At 40.1% G+C, this 19,631-nt stretch overlaps 1 protein-coding gene across 6 annotated transcripts in view; it reads left to right on the top strand.

The window, feature by feature from the left end:
* FBXW7 (F-box and WD repeat domain containing 7) overlaps nt 1–19,631 on the top strand; it is a 187,613-nt gene that overhangs the window by 152,356 nt on the left and 15,626 nt on the right. For 5 of the 6 annotated variants that reach the window (XM_041122390.1, XM_030010890.2, XM_030010879.2 and 2 more), the window contains 4 exons: nt 3,949–4,031; nt 7,062–7,203; nt 14,593–14,727; nt 19,171–19,294. In XM_041122390.1, coding sequence (XP_040978324.1) covers nt 3,949–4,031; nt 7,062–7,203; nt 14,593–14,727; nt 19,171–19,294 — 484 coding nt within the window. Of the gene's footprint in view, nt 1–1,166; nt 1,436–3,948; nt 4,032–7,061; nt 7,204–14,592; nt 14,728–19,170; nt 19,295–19,631 lie in introns of those variants that run through there. The other variant, XM_030010900.2, reaches the window with a different exon arrangement.

Here is a 19,631-nt window from a genome sequence, read left to right on the forward strand (position 1 = left end):
CTCTGAACTTGGGCAGGAAACTTGGAGGGAGGGAAAAAAAAACCCAAGGAAAAATTGCAGAAGCTGGAGTCTCTTATTTGAGTTGTCTGTATAGAAGCTAAAAAAAAAAAGCTGCCTAGCTGCTGTGCTGGTTGCAGGTATCTGTCTGACAGCCGAACCATATGTCAGGAACTTCTGCCCTTGAATCGAACCGTAAGGGTGAATTGAACAGATTTGTTGATGTGCACAGAGTAGGAAACGACCGAAAAGGAGCGTTCTTTAGCAAGTAATTACCTAGGGCTTTCCTTATGCTATAGGTGAGAATCCGTCATAGGATTTGAAGACCAAGCTAAGATGGCTTGGTCTCGCCTGAGGGCTGTCTTTTAACAGACAGGGGAGCGTGTGTGTGCGCGTGCAGGCTGCTCCAGGTGTGTGGGGAAAGCTGCCTGCGTTCTGGGGAAACCCTGGACCTGCTCCTGCGTTTTACAGCTTCACCGCTGCTATGCTGTGAATTAGTATTTTAATGTATATTACATAATTGTTGGATTCGGGTCTTTCAACTCTTAAATCCTCAAACCCCGTTTATGCTATTGTTTAGCCAATAGAGGGTATTTCAGCATCTTTTTGCCTGGCAAAACTGTGGTGTATTTCACATTATTCTAAAATTAACCGCACTTTTGAAGGACTGATTTGTGTCCGTCCACAGAACGCAGTCGCGTACGAGTCCAGCCAGGCTCGCCGAGGGCGACGGTGCAATTGTAATTGGTGGCAATGAGCTTGTTTTGCTCCCGCTTGGAAGACCATGAAGCGTGTGGCACTGGGGGAATAGAGCGAGGGTTGTGGGGCAGGCCCCCGGCCTCCGAGCCCGTTTGAGGGAAGAGGGGAAAAAGGGGGGAAATAACCTCAACCCACGCAGCGCTATTTTTGAGGGTTGGTGGTTTTGGGGTGGTTGGTTTGGTTATTTTTTTTTTTTTTCGGTTGGGTTTTTTTTTAGCTCTCTTCTCCCGGGGTGGGGGCGGTTTCCCGCCGCCGGGGCCCGCGGGCTCCCTCCCGGCCGCGCAGCCCGCAGTGCCGCGCCGCCGCTGCGGAGGCGGGCGGGGAGGGAGGGACGGGGCGGGCGCCGGGGGGAGGAGGGAGGCGGGGGGCGGGAGGAGGCAGGCAGGCCGGCCGGCGGGCGGGCAGGCGGGCGGGCGGGCAGGCAGGGGGGAGCCGGGCTCTGCGCGGCGCAGGCAGGGCAGGGCAGGGCCGAGGCGAGCCAGGCCGAGCCGCGCCGCGCCGCCGCCGCCCGCCGTGCCCGAGCATGTCGGCGCGGGAGGCGGTGACCTACCTGCCGGAGAAGGGGCTGTACTGCCAGCGCCTGCCCGGCCGCCGGGCCCGCGGGGCGCCGCAGCCGCGCAAGGGGAAGCGCGCCGACACCATGGGATTCTACGGCACCCTCAAGATGATCTTCTACAAAGTGAGTGGCCGCCCTCACCCCGGCTACGCGCCCGCGGAGGCAGGCGGGCGGGCGGGCGAGGCGGGGAGGGGAGGGGAGGGGCGGCCGGGGGCCGCGCGTCTTCCGCGCCGCCGCTCCGCGGGCGGAAACGTGCCGGCGGCGGCGCGGGGCTGCCGCTGCTCTGGAGCTGCAGTGTGAGCTGAGCAGTGCTGGGCTGTGCTGCGCTGTGCTGCGCTGCGCTGCCGGGGAGAGCTGCCAGCGCTTGGTGGCGGGTGGTGATGCGGAATACAGTTTGCTGCCCCCCCCCCCTTTTTTTCTTTAGTATACTGCAATCTCAATTATTTTGATAAATAAACGTTGTCTGAAGGAGTTGTGTTTTCCTAGCGACTGCTTAAACATTTACGGGGACGTTTGCTCGGCGGTTTCTCTTTTTCGGTTACACAGATACCTTGTAGATGGCTAAATCTTGTCACTAGACCTCTCTGCTGTAGAGAAAGTTTTATCTTCTTCGTATAGCAGGCGACGTTTTTGGCCGTGTATTTACTTAGCGTCTTCTGAGATACTGTCTGTCTGTGTGGTGGACCCCATGAGAAAGTTCCCTAAAATACCTGAAAAAAACCCCAAAACAACCAAAAGAAATGGGTGAAACCATTATTAGGCAACAGAATAGAGGACTGCATAATGTTTTCTTTGCTAACGCAAAAGAGTAAATCGCTATAGCTGCTTATTCTACTGCAGGCTTCGTACTTATTTTTAAGGTGTGCTTTCAGAAAACTGCATCTCCCTTTTATGAGAAGCAGAAGAGGAGTATGGTGATGATAACCCCTCAGAAAGGCAAGCTGGAAATAAAAATTTTCCTTGTACAAGAAAAATCCTTTCTGAAAAGTCTATCATCGAATACTGAAATTCATGCTCAAACATCTTATTTACGCTTCCAGCAATTTTGATGGCTCACTCGTCTAGCACAGTGATAAAAGATGGTATCCATTATTTTTCGGTGATGCTTACAACTGGTTTTCTTGGGGGAAGCGCTGGGGGCTGCTCCTCCTGGGGCATGGGGAAGCGGCGAGGGTGAGGTTGGTGGTTCGGCAGCACGCGGGGCGGTTCTGCCTGATCGCTTGTCTGGTGAAATGCTGTGGAGTGTCCCATGTGAGGCATGGGCAAGGAAACACGGCTCCAAGGGAAGCTCTTCTGGTTGCATTGTAGCTGTTACTGTAAAAACAAGAGACTAGTTAACCTTAGCTAGCTTTCCTTCGTAATCACTAATGAAGCAAAACACACGATCTTCAGTGACTGTTTTTAGAGAAAGCCATAAAGGTATTTTAAAACTGAAAAAAAAACCCAAAATCACAACAAAAGTATATGGACCATAAGGTTTAGAGAATTCTGGTGGTTTTGGGGTGTTTTGTTTGTAGGTAGGTGGACTGATACAGTAAATGGTTAAATAGCTATGTTATAATGTAACATTAAAAAAGATCAGATAGGTTCTGTAAGAAAGATGCTGACTTTTAAACTGTATCTTAAATATGAAATTTTGAAAAAAGGGAGCAAATGGTCGAACTAAAGTCTGAATTGCAATGGAAGTGGTTTATGTATTTTGCAGCTCACAGTTGTAAACAGCAGTAAGCATTCTTCTGCTGGCTGAAGTGTTCTGCTGTATCACATCTTAAAAAAAGAAAACCAACAAAAAACTCAGAAATTGTATTTGGCATACAGATGTCTCATTGAGTCCAAAAACCTGTGGTTAAAGATTACCCAAATATGTAGAAAGTAATCTTTATTTGTCTGACTGGATAAATATGGCTTTCACTGGTTTCCATCTCTTTGGTTTCCATCTCTATGGCTTCCCCTTTTAGCAGCTGCCCTGCTCATTATTTGGTTTTGATCGTATCTAATTGCGGGTGACATTCAAGACTGAGGTTTAGTGTTTTTCATCCTTACCCTTCTTGTAAAAATGTCGGTTAATCTGTCCGTCAGTTTTACCGCAGTTTTATAAATGTTTTCAATGTACAACTTTAAAATAAAAGGGTAAACAGCAGAAAAAATATATTTGAATTATTTTTTTTAAGCCCTGAAATGAATATAATGGTTTACAGTGCAGACAGGCTACCTAAAATGTAACCATTTCCATGAGAGACTTGGCATTGAACCTGAACACAAAGGATGAAGGACTTTGGTTTAGTTCTTCACCTCCCCTCCCAGGAGAAGAGAGAGAGAACAGTTTAGTAAATAAACCAATACAGAGTTCTGAACACTTTTTCACATTTGAAATGTGGAAATTTAAGAATGTCATTCTGGTAGATTTTGGACCCTAAACCAGCAATAATATATACATGCACTGTATAAAACATGGATCAAATACTGTTGAAGCTAGAAACTAAAATGTTGCTTTAAATCATCTTGTGACTGTCAACTTTGTTGAAATTCGATATTAAAGTAAAAGGTAAAAATGGATTAATTTTACAGAAGTACACATAAGTAAGGCTGGTCATGTAACTAAATCCATGTTGTTACTCTTTTCCCTCACCTTGCAGATGAAGAGAAAGTTGGACCATGGCTCCGAGGTCCGTTCTTTCTCTCTGGGAAAGAAACCCTGCAAAGTCTCAGAATACACAAGGTAATTAAATGCAATAACAGATCACTGGATCCTGACTGTTGCGTATATCCCGTCTTTCCAATTGCTAAGCCTGATTCATGGCTCCTCTTAATGTTAAAGCGCTGTAAAGCAAAGAAGGGGTGGTATCAGTATTCGTATATTGCTTAGCTAATTTAAATTACGTGAACTGAAGATGAGTTCTAATGAAGTAGCCAGACTTGCATTTCTTCGGTTGAGGTTTGTGTTTCATTCTAAATATAGCATGCCCATTTACTTAAGAGACTTTTTGAGGGCTGGAGCATTCCTGGGAATAAAATCAGTCAGATTTTTAAAAAAGGACATAATGATGAACCCTAAGACTATTACAAACTGTGATCAAATGTATCACTTTGCTATGGTAACAGGAATGAGAGAATGGAAATTTATGTAGGCAGAGCAGACCATCTGATCCTAACAGGAACACACACGTGCTTGTTATCCACAATATGAAACTATTACAGGTTCTGTCTGCTTCCCTACTACTCCTAAGTGGTACCAGATCGCACATATAACTGCTGCTGTTCTGGTCAGGTGCTTTGTGGAGTAAAGCACTCGTAAACATCAGAAGCAGTGGTAGAGTAGGGCCCTGGATGCACACCTTGCAACTGCAGCTCTTGCTGAATAGTTGCCATAACAATTGTGCTCGGATGTCACACTGCTTGCCATCCCGTTTGAATTTACACCATTTTACGTTTTTCCCCTGTAATAAGCATCAGCCCTCCTACAAGCATTGCGCTTGCCTCTTAAAACTAACTGGGGATGTTAATTCTTTTGAACATGCTATAGTAGTGTTCAGTCACTGATGGATCTTTCAAAAGTAATTTATATTTTATTTCTCTTCCTTTAAGAGCTTTATCAGGTGATGAGTGAAAAGTTAGGACAGTGTGGGGAAACAGGTTCCAGGTTTGCTTTTCAGATGTCGGAACGCTGCAGTAGAGAAAGAGGTGATCTCTAGTTGCTGAGCAGCCCATGCTGCAGCTTCCACATCCCCCTCAAGTCTCAAGTTGGTAGCTTCTCCAGGTTTCTAAATCAGGCTAATGGAAGAACACTCTTGTTGGCCACCAGTTCTTCAGGTGACACACCGTTCTCTGCACTCCCGTCAGAGTAAACAGTTCAGCAACAAAGAAAGTACGCCTTCTGTCAAGTGTATCTGTCAGATTCAGAGGAAACCGCTGGACTTCTCCAGCTTCCACAGAAACCTGACGGGCTGTCTCAGGGGAATGAAAACATACAGGAAAAATAAAGCACGAACAAAAATCTTGTGGTTTAATCTCAGGTCAAAGGAAAGAGGCTTTTAGATCCTGTTTTGAATAACTGTTTTTGACTGAGAACCAGTTTACAGCAGAAGAAAAGTATAACTGTTCTACTGGGGCAAGCTCAAGGCTACGTATTGCCCAGATCCAATATAAGCCAATTTTAAGAGCCTTATTTTGGACCTTAAATGTTAGGCCTTCTGCTGGATCTCCGTACAGGTGATGAGAATGAGTAAGCTGTAAAAACAGATTTTATTTTAAAAATACTTTCAATTGACATTGCTTGGATTTTGAGTCATTATTGGTGTAAAAGAATCCTTAAATAACATCTGATCCTCTCTCTTTTAAACTGATTATATTTTATTTAAATAGTATTTAGGCAAATGATGCAATTCTTTTGCCTCCTTGTTTTCCATTTTCCCTAGGATCAGACACTCTTTAAAATTGACAGGCCTGATGAACTTTCTTTGCATATAACAGGTAAAGTCAGTAAACAAATGTCATTAAGAGGATCCTTCATCTGTGAAATGGTATTTTTATATCAGCTTCTGTTTCTGTTGTTATTCGGTAAAATTAACAGTTAAAAATAAGCCTGTTCAAACCAATCTTTACTTTTCTTTACCAGTTTGGGTAAATGTTAGGACATGCTACGATTGTCCTTCAGGACAAGGAAGAGTAGAGTGAAATATTTGTAGAGTATGATGAGATAAATATTAAAATGAACTTGCCTTGCATCATTTGAAGCTATTCCTGTAGCTGCTGAAAGTCAGTAAAACCCCGAAGCTCATACCTACTAAAAAGCTGGATTTATCATACACAAAAGCAAAGGATTTTTTGGAGTCCCACGCTGTATTTAAAATTTTCATGCTTGTGCAAACACTACTGGAGTTCCAAATTTCCTGCTAGGGAATACAACTTTGATATTCTGTGAACGAAGTACTTTACATTATGTTAAAAAAAAAAAAAAAAGAAAACCCAGTCAGCTGTATTTCTTTAGACTCCTACAATAGCAGCTTAATCCCAGCTCTTTTAAAAGCTCCATCCCATATGAATGAGCTGGTTTTTAACATGTCAGAGTGAAAAAATCAAACTGTAATTCAGAGAGCACCTTTGGCTCCTTTTCCCTCTTCACCTCACCCCCCCCCCTTTAATTCCTGTGTCACTCCATCAACACGCAAACTTTAAAAGACTGTATAGAGTATTTCAAAGCCCAGTTCCAAGCCACTAAGCCACTAGAACTGCTTGATAGTACTAGCTCTTTGTCAACAAAATATATTAAAAGCTAAAAATAGATACATTTTTTTCCTGTTTGGTGATGAAGCAGCACTAGCACATTTCACATACAGGTGAGACTCTGAACTCTGGCTTCTTACATCTCTAGTCAGAAGGCACAAATACAGCCCAGAAGGAAGGGAAATACTCTGGCAGGGAAAGGAATATATGAACCTGCATCTTTATAGACAACCTGCTGGCCAATTAATGGAGTGGTAATATTTCAGCCTGGAAAGGTGATCCCCATTTTCCCCCTAGCTGGAGGATTAGTACTGCAGTGGTAGAAACAGGTGGATTTATTAAAGTGAGGGAACTGATCTCCTGAGTGACCAGCAGAACAATTTTTCATGTTACTGTTCTTGCATGAAGTTAAAGAGTTTAAGTAATAGTTGCAAATTCTATACTAGATTTTTTTTTGCTCTGCAATAGACTTCTAAATTTTCCGTAATGTTTTACATGTGACTATCACTTTTTACTTGTATCATAGTACTACGGGGCTGGTGCCATGCTCTGCCACACCTACTACTTTTGGGGACCTGAGGGCAGCCAATGGCCAGGGACAGCAACGTCGCCGCATTACATCTGTGCAGCCACCAACGGGCCTTCAGGAATGGCTGAAAATGTTTCAGGTAACCAGTGCTTAGAGAAATAAACATCTGAAGCAGCTTACCTCCATGATTTAAGTAGAAGGTTGCTTCAATAGAGGCAGTCCTTATACATCCCAGAATATCTCTGTCATTGATTTTGTGTACTGTTGCAAACACAAATAGGCATCAACTTTAAGGAATTGTTTTTCCTTGTTTCTGCTAGTTACTGTAGAGATTCACAAAAAATAACTGCTTTCTTTGGTTTCTTAATAAAATAACCCTTCCTGTTTGATGTTTTCACATTTTCTGCAAAGTCTGTCCAACATGTAACGGCTGCCTCCATGGCCTCAAGCTAACTTCAGATGTTTTCGCTTGGAGACTAGTAAGCTTTAGTGCATGGTTTGCTTCAGTGCAGGTATAGCACTAAATTTGTCAGAAGTCTGGAGTCTTCTAAGAATAGAAAGAAAAGTTTAGCAAAAATAGATTAAAAGGCAACTCAATGTGTATTTTTACTGATCGTCATATACTGAACACTGTCAGCCAGTACATGTGTAGACAATTGAACGGAGGGGGGAAAGAGGTTTTCTGTGTCTTTCTAGCAGCCTTCAGCAATGCCTAAAACTTGTATCTGACAAAAGAAAAGGTGTGAAGGACAGTGCTGTGGACCACTTGCACACGTCGAAACTGAAATCTACATGGACACCAGTCTGGTAGCACCTAAGCCAATTTTGTGTGCGTTAACACAAACACAGTTCGGGGCAGGCCTCTGCTCCTATTCCATAACCTGTACCGTGGAGATCTCTTTACAATTTTGCTCTATATTTTTAAGAAGCAGGAATGAGTCCTAGTCATTGATTTGAAAAATGGAAATATTATGTCTTCCTATCTTGATTAATAAACTGTTACTTCTAAAAACATTTTCAAAAGGAGTAACTAACTAATACAGTCATTGTTTCAATTACTGTAACAGGCAAAGATAGAAGAGCAATATTGTAGATACAGTAGCGAGCATACAATTTTGCAGGCAGAAGCGTGCTTTTGGCTTGATTCATGCTGCCACATAATACCATTGATCTCAATCACTGTCAGTTCTGAACATTAAAATAATAATGTAGAACTCCTTCTCTCTTTATTTTTACACATTTATAATCTGCTTAAAACAGTGGAAGTTTGGAATTAAGATATTCTTGTACACATCATTCAGTTTCTTGAAAATATTCACATTTAATTATTATGGTGTATCTTTTTTGAGACTGTTCATAGAAATATGTCTTTTTAACCCCTAAGAATCATATCTGAATGGCACTTCATATATATGGTAATGGAATACTGCATTGTATTTTAACATTTTGTAATGTTAAAGCCTTTGTATTAACAAAAGCTATTTTGTTATCTACAATGTACAATGTGTATTTTCTCACATAAGATTGCTAGTTATCAATAGTTACATACTTAGAAAAAAAGATTATGAAAGGCTGAAATGTTTGAGACAGAAGTGCAAACATGCTTGACAGTGAAACCAATGCTATCGGCTGTTTGGTCAGGATAAGGAAAAGAAGTCTGTAAGCCCATGGAAATTTTGCCTATAGTTAAGTTGTTATTATTTTAGGGTCCCAAATTTGGGGTTAGTAATGTAGAAACCATGCTTTAATACATATATAATTTGATACTCCAGAATACTTAGTTGCAGTACTAAATGCCTAAATGCTGATCTATACTCTTGAGAGAGAGAGGCAGGCCTCTCTCTCATAACTGGAGGTCATCGAGTAGCAGTTATTGATCACTTCTGTCACTGGTAGTTTTTATTGCATTCACAAACGGGAGTCCCTTATTTTAGAACCAAAAGCTTTCAAAGTCACGTAGCTGTATCTCAATGTTACATCTCCTTGGCTAATGCCGAGCCACCTCATTTTCTGTGTGCTTATTTTCCATGTGGGTTTTATGAATGGGGCAAGTCTTAGTCAAATGATAAAACCATATTCTTAAAGTAAGGGGAGCTAGCTCTGCCCAAAGGGCAGAATTAAATGCCATATGTAGCATCATTCTTGCAATACAGAGTTTCTCCTGTACAGAAATGGAAATGGGAGAGCTTTCTTCTTTATGTACTGTATGCCTGCTAAGCCTGCTTAATAACACTATCTTATTTTATGCAAAAATATATTTCCAATTAATTTTAAAGCTAAATTTCCAGGGGCACGTTAGCTGGACATATGTACTGTTTCAAGGTAGAACTGTCCTTTGGCATAGAAGCTGGCAGTAACAAGTGATACTCAGTTATTTTGAGGTCTCTCACTCCTATGTTATCTTTTCAAATTGAAAAGCAAGACCACTCTTCAAATACTAAGAAAACTCAAGATGGCCTTTAAGGGTTTTTTTAAATTTATTTTTTATATGTTATTGCTGCTGTTATGTTTTATAGTTGAGCTAAGCCTTTTATTTTGGAAGTGACAAAAAACTAATGCAGAAAGGAGAAACAGTTGGAAGAGTAGTTGCACTTTCCCTTTAAAAATGAAGATATATATTGATTTCAATGAAATGTTAGTCTGGAAAGAAAAAATAGAAAGGCATTTTAATAGGTTCAAACCATTTTATTTCTTAAAGGCCTATTTATTTCTTCTGTTTTGCAGTGGCTCTTGGCTTCAGGTCTTTTTAATATCCACTATAAGATCTTTAAAACTCAATGCCCAAGTGTATCTTTACAAGATTTTTTCTTCTACAAGAAATTTTATTTTATTTGAAGCAGGATATATTTTTTAAGTCACCAAATTGCTTGCCATAAGGAAAAAAAAAATCAGCTGCATGCTAAGTTCAGTCAGAGATGGTACTGCATTAAAAATTAAGTTCTCTCTCTCTCTCCCCCTCTCTCTCTCCCTGCCATTCCTCCTACTTCACATACTTGCAGTGTTGGGTTTCATTTAAGTAATGTGATAAAAAATTTGCGTTCTCTTGTAATATTGATGTTGAAAAGTTGTTCCATACACAGTAAGTATAGGCAATCACTTTGAGTAACTAGTGAATGCTATTATTTTACCTAAAATTGGAAGCATTTTTTTCTCAGCAGTCTAGATAGTGTCCAAAATGCTTTTGCTATTTCTGGCTGGCCAGAGTACTGTTCCTTGCTTTTACATAAATAGTTGGCTAAGTCACCTAAATTCAAATTACTTACCATTCTCCATTTCTTATTCTTCCGAAGACGCTCATGAATGCATAAATGTGCAACTGAGTAGTCCACCTCTTATGTGAAGCAGGCGGTAAAGATTGTATCGTAACCAGCATTGCAGCATTTTCTGCTCTGCGTCTTGTGGTAGGACTAGGTCAAGGGTTTGGTGTTTCTGCACAACCCCTATGCACAAGTGGGAGAGATCCATGCTACAGCTGCATACCCCTTCCAGCTCTATCACCATTATCAGTGTGTTTCAGAGGATTAGTGCAGACTTAAAGCAGATCTGATCATCCCTGCTTATTTCCCATTGGCTTGGGTCTCAGGGCAGTTTTGGTACATACAAACTAGACTCCTTTCAGAAGAGACTCTACGTTGTCCAACCCATAGCAGAGACGTAAGGGTCTGAACCAGTCGCTGCTCCTCTAGGCAGGTTCACGTCACGTGTGGTGCAGATGTTCAGCCCAGGGGACCAGACTAAGTCTTAGAGATGGGTTAACATGGAGGCTTCAGCACCAGCTGCTCCCAAACCCCTCCTTGTATGACAAACTACTTGCTGATGTAGACAGTGTTTCTTCCAGGATTTTGATTATGTGCTATTTTTATCCAGACTGAGATACCTTTGAGGTGGAGGGTGGCAGAGTTCTTGGTAACTGATCCAAGAGTTGGACAGAAGCTGGCTCCAGAAGAGCCCTTCCTGCAGGTCTCTATAATGACAGACCTCCATTAACAGAACTCAGTAACGGAGAACAGCTCCCTGAAACTAAACCCTTTAAAACAGGTGTCCTAAATATACCTCTAATAGAAAAAGGATGCAGTTGCTACAAACTGTAATTGCACAAATTGGAGCTAGCAGATGAGAGCTGTGCGACAGAAAAGCACAGATCACGGAAGAGTAGAGGTCCGGCAACAGAAGATGATAAAAGGATAGCTGGCAGGTCAGACAGGAGAGATGAGGTGGAAGTTGTAGAAGCAGCAAAGATGTCGTTTACATGATCATAACGCTGTTTTGCATGCCTAAAAAAAAAGGAAGGACGTTTAAACGTAATAGCAATGGGGAAGAAGAAGGGATAGTTTTCAGGTAGGTAGTGCCATGGTTGCAGCAACTGCATTGCTGAATGAGGAAATGGTCTGAACAAGCCAAAAGGCCTTGGCTGACAAATCAACTCCTCCCTGAGGAAATTTGAGGGAAGAGGGGGGATGTTTGTTTAGGAATCTCATATCATTCAAAGAGCAGTATCGGTAGTCCCTGCTGGCTTTCTAAGGGATATGTGAATGAATCCTGGAGCTACCTTTTCTTGGGGAACCCCTGCCCATAATTAAAGTTTTATTTTAATTTTACATTAAAATTAAACTTAAGTTTTGAAGACAAGGAAAACCAATTAAACAAATGCATTTTAAAGATAAAGTATATTCTTTACAAGGATCTTCAGTTTGAAAGGGAATCACTTGGTAGAAATCCAAGGTATCTGGACATTACATCGTGTGTCTCAGGAGTCTCTGGTCATCTACAATGTTTGAAACTTTGCAAACTGTTTGGCACACATTTACTTTTTTTTTTTTTCCTCTTCTGTGACGTTTGTTCACTGTTGTTTCTCATCAAAGCCACAAACTTATTTCTTACTCTCTGCGCTCAATGTGCTATGTGCAGTTTTTTTGCAAATGGATCAAGCTATGGGGCCCAGAAACAGTAATTTACTAGTCTTGCCTTTGTTAATGCAAACAGTTGTGTTCATCTGGCAAGGCTTCATCCCAATTTTCCATGCCAAACATTTCCCTCAGAGACCCCTTACTGACTGTAGCTGGAGGTTTGTTTGCTTAAGTGAAAGACTAAGGGGACAATGTCCTCGAGAAAACATTTTGTAGCAGCTGATTGCTTAAAAAGAGCCTTAGGAAGCTGCCTGTAGCCATCCCCTAATGATGAATGGACAGATGAAAGAGGGTACTGCTTTTATTCATTAGCATCTTTTTCCCATTCTTAGATCTTTTCCCTTTTCTGTTCAGATCTGTATTATATTTTTTAAACGGAAATGTCTAAGTGAAGAGAGTTACAGATTAAGATAGTGTACAGTGAAAATATTAATCAATAACATGTTCATAACTGCTAGCAACGTTTGCCACAGCAAAAAAATCAGCTCTTCAGGTTGAGTTGTTCTAATTTAATAAATGTAGCTGCTTATAAATTGAGAGTAGGCTGACCTTGGAAATTTATATTATAAGGAAGTCACACAGGTATTACTTTCCCTTTTTTAAATTCTCCTAAATTCAAACATGGCTGACAGATGAGATTAAAGATTGCAAATGTTTGTACCTAACACCAGCTAAGCTCTGGGTTAAGGAAACAAACAGCAGTTGGAAAGTTGGTGAGATAAACAGTTCTTCAGTGCATGATTTATGGAGAACTGCTCTGTGATGCAAATGTTTCTATTGAAAGAAATTTATAATAAAAGCTGTTTGTAACAGCACTGCTGCAATTTTTGCTGAGACATTCTTGTTTCTTTTTAATATTCTGAGGTCTTGGATATGAGACGCGGAAACCCTCATCTCATATGGTGACAATCTACATGCACACAGGGACGGGGAATGTTTTCTTGCCAGCTTAGACCATCTTACCAGTTGCCAACAGCGTGTAGAAAGGCTCAGGTCACAGGAACTTCCTTCCCCTCCTCTGTTAGGGTAGGCCGTCTGGTATCTGCCACGCGTTCGCTGTAGAGCGAGAGCGTGTAACCGGGGCGAACAAGCTGCTACACACGCTGCCTGCCTTCTCACAACCGTCCCGGCAGGTGCTCGCTCCGCGCTTAAGGCAGCCCGAAGCTGCTTTCGCTGCCCTGATGGAATGGGGTCACCGGAAAGTCGGGTGGGTCACCATGTGGGTGAACGATACTTTTCTTGACATTCTGAGTATTTTGACATTTTAATTAGGGAGAAATGATGCAACACGATGATCTTTCTACATCGAGTAAAGTGGGGTATTGATCTGCTTTGCGTTCGCTTTCGGAAATTCCACCTTCTCCTTCACTTGCCTCATTGTTCTGCAGAAACTTCACAATATACAAAAATTGTAGTATTGTGGAGACCGGAATTAATTGTCAGAATCAAATCCAGAGAACAGAAATTCAGAGCACGAGTAATAAAGGTCTTGAGATACATGGCAGATTAATACAGAAATTTTAATTGCAAGGTATCTTGCCTTTTTTTTTTATTTCAGTTAGCCTCTTACCATAACAGTAATATCATTTGTATGTGCTAATTTACTTGTAAATGTCACTCTAGAAGACATTCAAGAATATGAATGTGAGTCTGCTCTCAAAAACTGTGATGTCTCATTTTCTCTCCTCTCTAAGGTTTTATTCATGCTCTAATTCTGTTGCTAAATCAGTTAGTGGTGGCTTTTGTTTTTTCCTGTAGAAATTATTTTTTTCTTTAAATTGCTTTCACATAACAAATCAAAACTCTTTGATGAGCACAGATGAGTTTAAGACATGCTTTTCAGATGTGCAGTGTATTCAGTTATTAATTTTTTTCTACAAACGATGCTGCTAATCTGCTATGCTCTCAGATGAGTGCCTTATTAAAATCTTCAAATTTTATGATGCCCATTAGTAAAAATGTGAAGTAAGAAAATTACCAGTCAAAATTCCCTGTTTATTCAAGTGTAAATTGATACTTACAAAATATACGTTGGTTTATAGCCAGGATTCTGAAATTACAGCATGGTCACTTAGGGACATACCGTAGAATAAGCAGGCAGTAAGCTAATGTACTTTTAGAAAAAGTTTCTTTCTTTCCTTTCCTCTCGTTTCATTTAAAGTTTTTGGTGTACCAGATGAAACATAAAGGTTAAAAGTTACCATCTCACTTGAATACACAACAGAGAAAGACGAAGAGGGAGCGTGTTCTGTTGCAACCCCTTCGTTGTCAGTAATGTGTGTGTAGATTTCATGAACTCCAAAAGAAGCGTAATTAATTTAATTATTATTATTAAATATTATTATCTCTTTAATTGCTAATCTGTATGTGTGTGTCTAACAAATCCTTTCTTAGCTTATGAATCAATGTAGTAATTTTCAATATTTTGTGTTGATTAACTTCTCATTTTTGTGTAATTAACATGAGCATTTATCTTGCTGGCTTTTTATATGCTCTTTATATGCTTGTATATAGCTCAACAAGGAAACTTAACCTGCCTTATGGCAAAGCAATGGCACCTGCTAAGATAAACCAAACTAGAGTATTAAACTAAGCTTACTGTTTCTTTCTTTTTCTTGCAGAGCTGGAGTGGACCAGAGAAATTACTTGCTTTAGATGAACTGATTGATAGTTGTGAACCAACACAAGTAAAACACATGATGCAAGTGATAGAGCCCCAGTTTCAAAGAGACTTCATTTCCTTGCTCCCAAAAGAGGTGAGAAATACAGGTTAATACTGGACTATGCAATGCATCAGCTGCCACTTTTTAAAAACTTCCATGCTAATTATGGCATTCAGTTTTGCCAATACAGTGATGTAAACTGATGTTAGAGGTCCACAATAAGGTACACTGCCATAACATGGCAACTGATTAAACACACCTTTATTCCTTTAGATACCTGGAAATACGGGTGACTCCTTTAAACACAATCCCAGTGTCTTTAAAAATATCTCTGTATCTTAATTGGGCTGATTGTGCTTTTTTTTTTTGAGAACTAATTCTGTTAAGGCATGCACACACAAAAATTTCCTCTGGATGCAAGGCCTTTCTGCACATTATTCTGTAAGTATAAGCATTATTTTTTAATGCTTTAAATGTTCGGGGTTTTGTGAATATTATCTTTGAATTTATTTTAAACAAACTGAGCCCTAAAATCTCTACCAAAAACCCCAAAAGTAAACCCAGAAAAGCACTTCTCACTAAGGATGAAGCCAAACCCTAATTAAGCAGATATCTTACAGTAAATCCTTTACTGCAAATCAGATTATGTTGTGTCAGGTTAAAGAGAAACTAAGGTTTAGATTTCAGCGTGTGTAACTAAACGCTGTCCACAGAAGAGTAATTCTTGATGTCCTCACAACTAGAACATGAGGGTGGACATGAAAGATTATAAACCCAGTTTGCTACAATTATTAAATGAATGTATTTTAGTTAATTTAGAAATGGTACCTCTGACCTTGATTGATTTTAGGGAATCGGAAGTAGTTTTGTTATTTGGATTGGGGAGGAAGTCTGTTTTCTTTTGGCAGATCTACTGCATGTTGGGTTTTCCATGTAAAAATGTTCATGAGGGCTGAAGTCTTTGTAAGTCTTCAGATGCTAACACATTACAAAGCAAGTTCTTAAGAGGTATTCTGGTGTGAGTATGTGGTTGCTCTGTTTGACATGGTCTTACTATGTGAAGACTGTTCTGTATCTCTGTTTCTTCACATTTTTTCTGGTGTATATCCTATTTTTGAATACTTAGATGTACAAGACCCTTCTTTCCTTTTATATACTGTCATATCTTCATGAGTTAGGAAGTGTCACAGCCTTCCCTTGCTGGTTAGCATTTGTAAGGGGTTGGAAGCAATTTATGCAACGAGTATTAACTTAGTACACACGTCATGAGATTAGTATTCACAGAAGCACTTCCTGTGGCAGCCGCCTTCATAAACGGAAAGGATACTGGGGGAGGAGAAGAGTTTAGTAAGACCTCTACATGGTTGCCATGTTTCTAGAAAAGCTGCCCAAACCAGCCCTAGTTCAGAGGCGGAGGAAGGCAGCAAGACTTTATATTTTGAGAAGACAGAAGATACTTTGCCACTTCTGCATGTATTAAGTCTGGAAATTTAATACAGAATTGATAACAGTAACTCACAGCTTGGTTGTCTTTGCATGATTTAGTGGCAAAACTAATTCAAGTACAACCAGTGATCTACTTACGCTGCAACTAATGATCATGTTATTATTTCAGTTTTAGCGACTTCTTCATAGAAAAGATATGCTATTTAGTTGTAAAACTTTCTTTTTCACATATGTTTCTTGACTCCATTGTAAGCTACTTGTGTTTAATTTGTTTATTTTTAGTGTTTTTTCTTGCCTCTTGAAACCACAATACTGTCAAGTGCTTAGCTTTATGAAAGGCTGACTTCACCAGTGAAAGTGGCTTAAATAATTTTCACTTCCTAACCCCCAGTCACTGTCGCCAAAATGAACTGAGTTAAACACAAAAACCCGATCAAGCTAACTTCACCATCTCCTCTCTGTTTTGAAGATCATTCTACACCCAGATCTCCTAAGTGATGCCGTCCCCAGCTACTTACGTTGGCTGCAGTAGGGGGTGATGAACTGAGCTGTGGGGGCAAGAGCAAGTTGTTAGGGTCAGTAATTCTGTAAACAGGCTTCCCTATCAAAGCCAGCATCCTGTGAAAACATGCTCTCGTGAGTTGTCGCTCTGCATTAACATCTGTAGTTATCTCCATCCAGTGCTGTTGGATACAATGCAGTGATTTTATGACCTAACCAGAACAAGAAGATGATTTGGATGGGAGGGCTTTTCTTCAAAAACGTTTTCAGCAATGCAAAGACAGTAACTTAATAGCTGAATAACCAAGAAAATCTTTGCTTTCCTCCTGAGGAAAGATGCAGTCAAACAATTAATCTGAAATGAATACTCCTGTTTTCTTGCTGAGACTTTAGAAATAATTATTGAAATTACTTGTTTGTGAAAACCAGGTCTAGAAACCAACAGATTAGGAGTTTTGCTGAAATCAGCCACAGAAATGTTGTTGGTGCTGTGTGCGTGAGTGAAGAAAAAGGTGAGAGACTGCTTATTATTGGGTATTATTAACACTACTGCAGAGAGTAGTCCTAAATACAGTTGAGTCAAAGGTCAGAACTCTGCTACCTGAAGTTTTCTTCTAACTCGATCCATGAGCTGAGACAAAGGGACGTCATCTTTTATCCGCTGGTAATCTTAAAGTCAACTGTGGGCTCTGTTGACCCTCGATGACTATTTAGATAAATATAGTCTAAAATAAATGTCATCTATATGTAACCTGGTTTAGAATCAGTTGGCTCGCAGGTTTTAATTAACACCATCTTAGCAACCATCCGTATCTGTATAGGTAGGACAAGTGATATTTAAACAAACTCTACTGTCAGTTAAGGAACATCCAGCCAAAATGGAAAGGATCTCTTTCATGTTTGAGTCTTGCCGCATGCAGGACTATCTATCATTTGATGTGTGTTTGTTAGGAAACAGCACTTCTTAAATAATTTTGCATAGCAGGAATTAAGACAGAAAGTCTAAAAGGACGGGTACAGTTGTTGCTCTTGTAATAGAGAGGAGCCTTACACCAGGTCCTAAATGCTGACTCCCTGAGTAGAGACAGAAGGAAGACTCCTTGGCGTTACGGCCTGGGGTGCATACGGGATCTAATGCATAACTTAACTTAAGACGGGTCCCTCAAATGTGGAGTCCTACGTGCTCAACGTGAGCTGCAGGTGATGACTTGCAAACAAGGTGTGTGCAGTCAAAATGCAAACAGTTCTGGTGTACTGATTTTTTTATTTCCTGCCTAGTCACTGGCTGGTCTAGATGACTGAAAGTAAACGTTTCTCACATAATAAGGTCAAAAATCTGCTGAGGTCAGCAGCCTATGGTTATGACTTCCTTACTGAATTTCAGTCTGTGCTGCTTTGAAGGGCAGATTCTATTTATATACATTATAACTTCAGCTAAAAATTAAATTAAAAAATCCTAAACACAAAAGGGTACGTCAAGCAGAAGTAAAAGTGGACAATCTGATTTTTATTTCCCTGACAACTTCTGCATCCTGTTAGTTACTGACAAAGACCCCACTGTTTCAGCATGTAAGTAGTTCTCTGCATCGCTTTTTATCAATACGTTCTGTCTGCAGTTTTTAGCCATGGAAGGGACTTTCCTGCATCTTACACTTTTATTTTCCATGACTGGGGAGATGCATTGTTGCTACTACTTGGTCATCATACCCTTAATGGTAGCTGTCCCTGTATTTTGGATTGCGTTTTAGATGCCTCTGTCCCTGTTTAAGACTTCAATACCTCTGAAGATGTTTGTGGAGATTTTGGGGGTTTATCATGGTCGTTACATGGCTCAGCTTAGTCAATTGAGGTCTGAGTTCTCCCAATAACCTTTAATTTTGTCACATGGAAAAGTTCATCTTGTTTATCTTCTGGTGCTCATTGGGATTTCCCATATGTTTTTGGTAACATACTGTGTACAGTATCGAAGTTACATATTCAGTCCTTCTGCATCCCAGTCTGTAAAACTCCCGGTACCACCACTTTAGGAGTGTGTTTGCATTCTAATCAGAAAATGAGCGATACATATGCTGCATTCTCTACGGCTGCAGAGTGCTTTTGAACTCAAGTGCATGTAGCATTTCTGTATTTAGGCTTATTGAGTGATGTTATTTATCACAACATACCTTCCTATTTGCTCACATGGCGAGTGTTGTACTTTCTAGTTAAACTCTCAACTTTCGGTATACTTGTTAGCTAAAATAACAGAGACGTAATTATTTTAGTAATAGTTCTGTTAATGGTTCATAGTAATGTGGATTACATTTTTAAAAAAGAAAATAGTGAATTCAGCTGACATCTACTTTCTTGCAAATACAAGAATCATTTCTGATGTGATCTGTATGGATTTAGTTACTTCAGATAATTGTTATACTTTCACATGCCCACTGGAATAAACTGTAGCTCCGTTAAGTTTCTGAGATTGTTTAATAATTTATTGTTTCAATTTTCTGTATTTCAGCCCCTGATGTGTGATAATACTTCAAGTTACTTCACTTTTCCTTTTTAAAAAGCAATGCAGAAGATAGACTTTATTTTTCTTTTTTACAGCTGGCACTGTATGTGCTGTCATTCCTGGAACCCAGGGACCTTCTGCAGGCAGCCCAGACATGTCGTTACTGGAGAATTCTGGCTGAAGATAATCTTCTCTGGAGAGAGAAATGCAAAGAGGAGGGTAAGGCTGAGCAAAAAGATGGATGTAATGGTCAAAGTGTTGCTGTTGTAAAAAGTGCAGTTCATTTACATAATAAGCTTAAAGTTTTACCATGGCAATTCATGTGACTTAAATTTACTACTAGTGACGCTTTGAGTTATGTGGTATGTATCTCTGTTGAAAGTAGGAAGCAGAAATAATCCATGGAGTACTAGAAATGAAACTAGAGTTAAGTTTGAACATCCCATTTATAAAGTATACTAGGTGTATGTTTTTAAAATACAATCAGTTTTGCTTTTTAAAGATTATTTTTATTCAGAATACAACCAAAGCAAATAAGAGCTGAGATATAAAAATG

Source organism: Aquila chrysaetos, chromosome 1 (genome assembly GCF_900496995.4).
Source record: "Aquila chrysaetos chrysaetos chromosome 1, bAquChr1.4, whole genome shotgun sequence".
NCBI lineage: Eukaryota > Metazoa > Chordata > Aves > Accipitriformes > Accipitridae > Aquila > Aquila chrysaetos.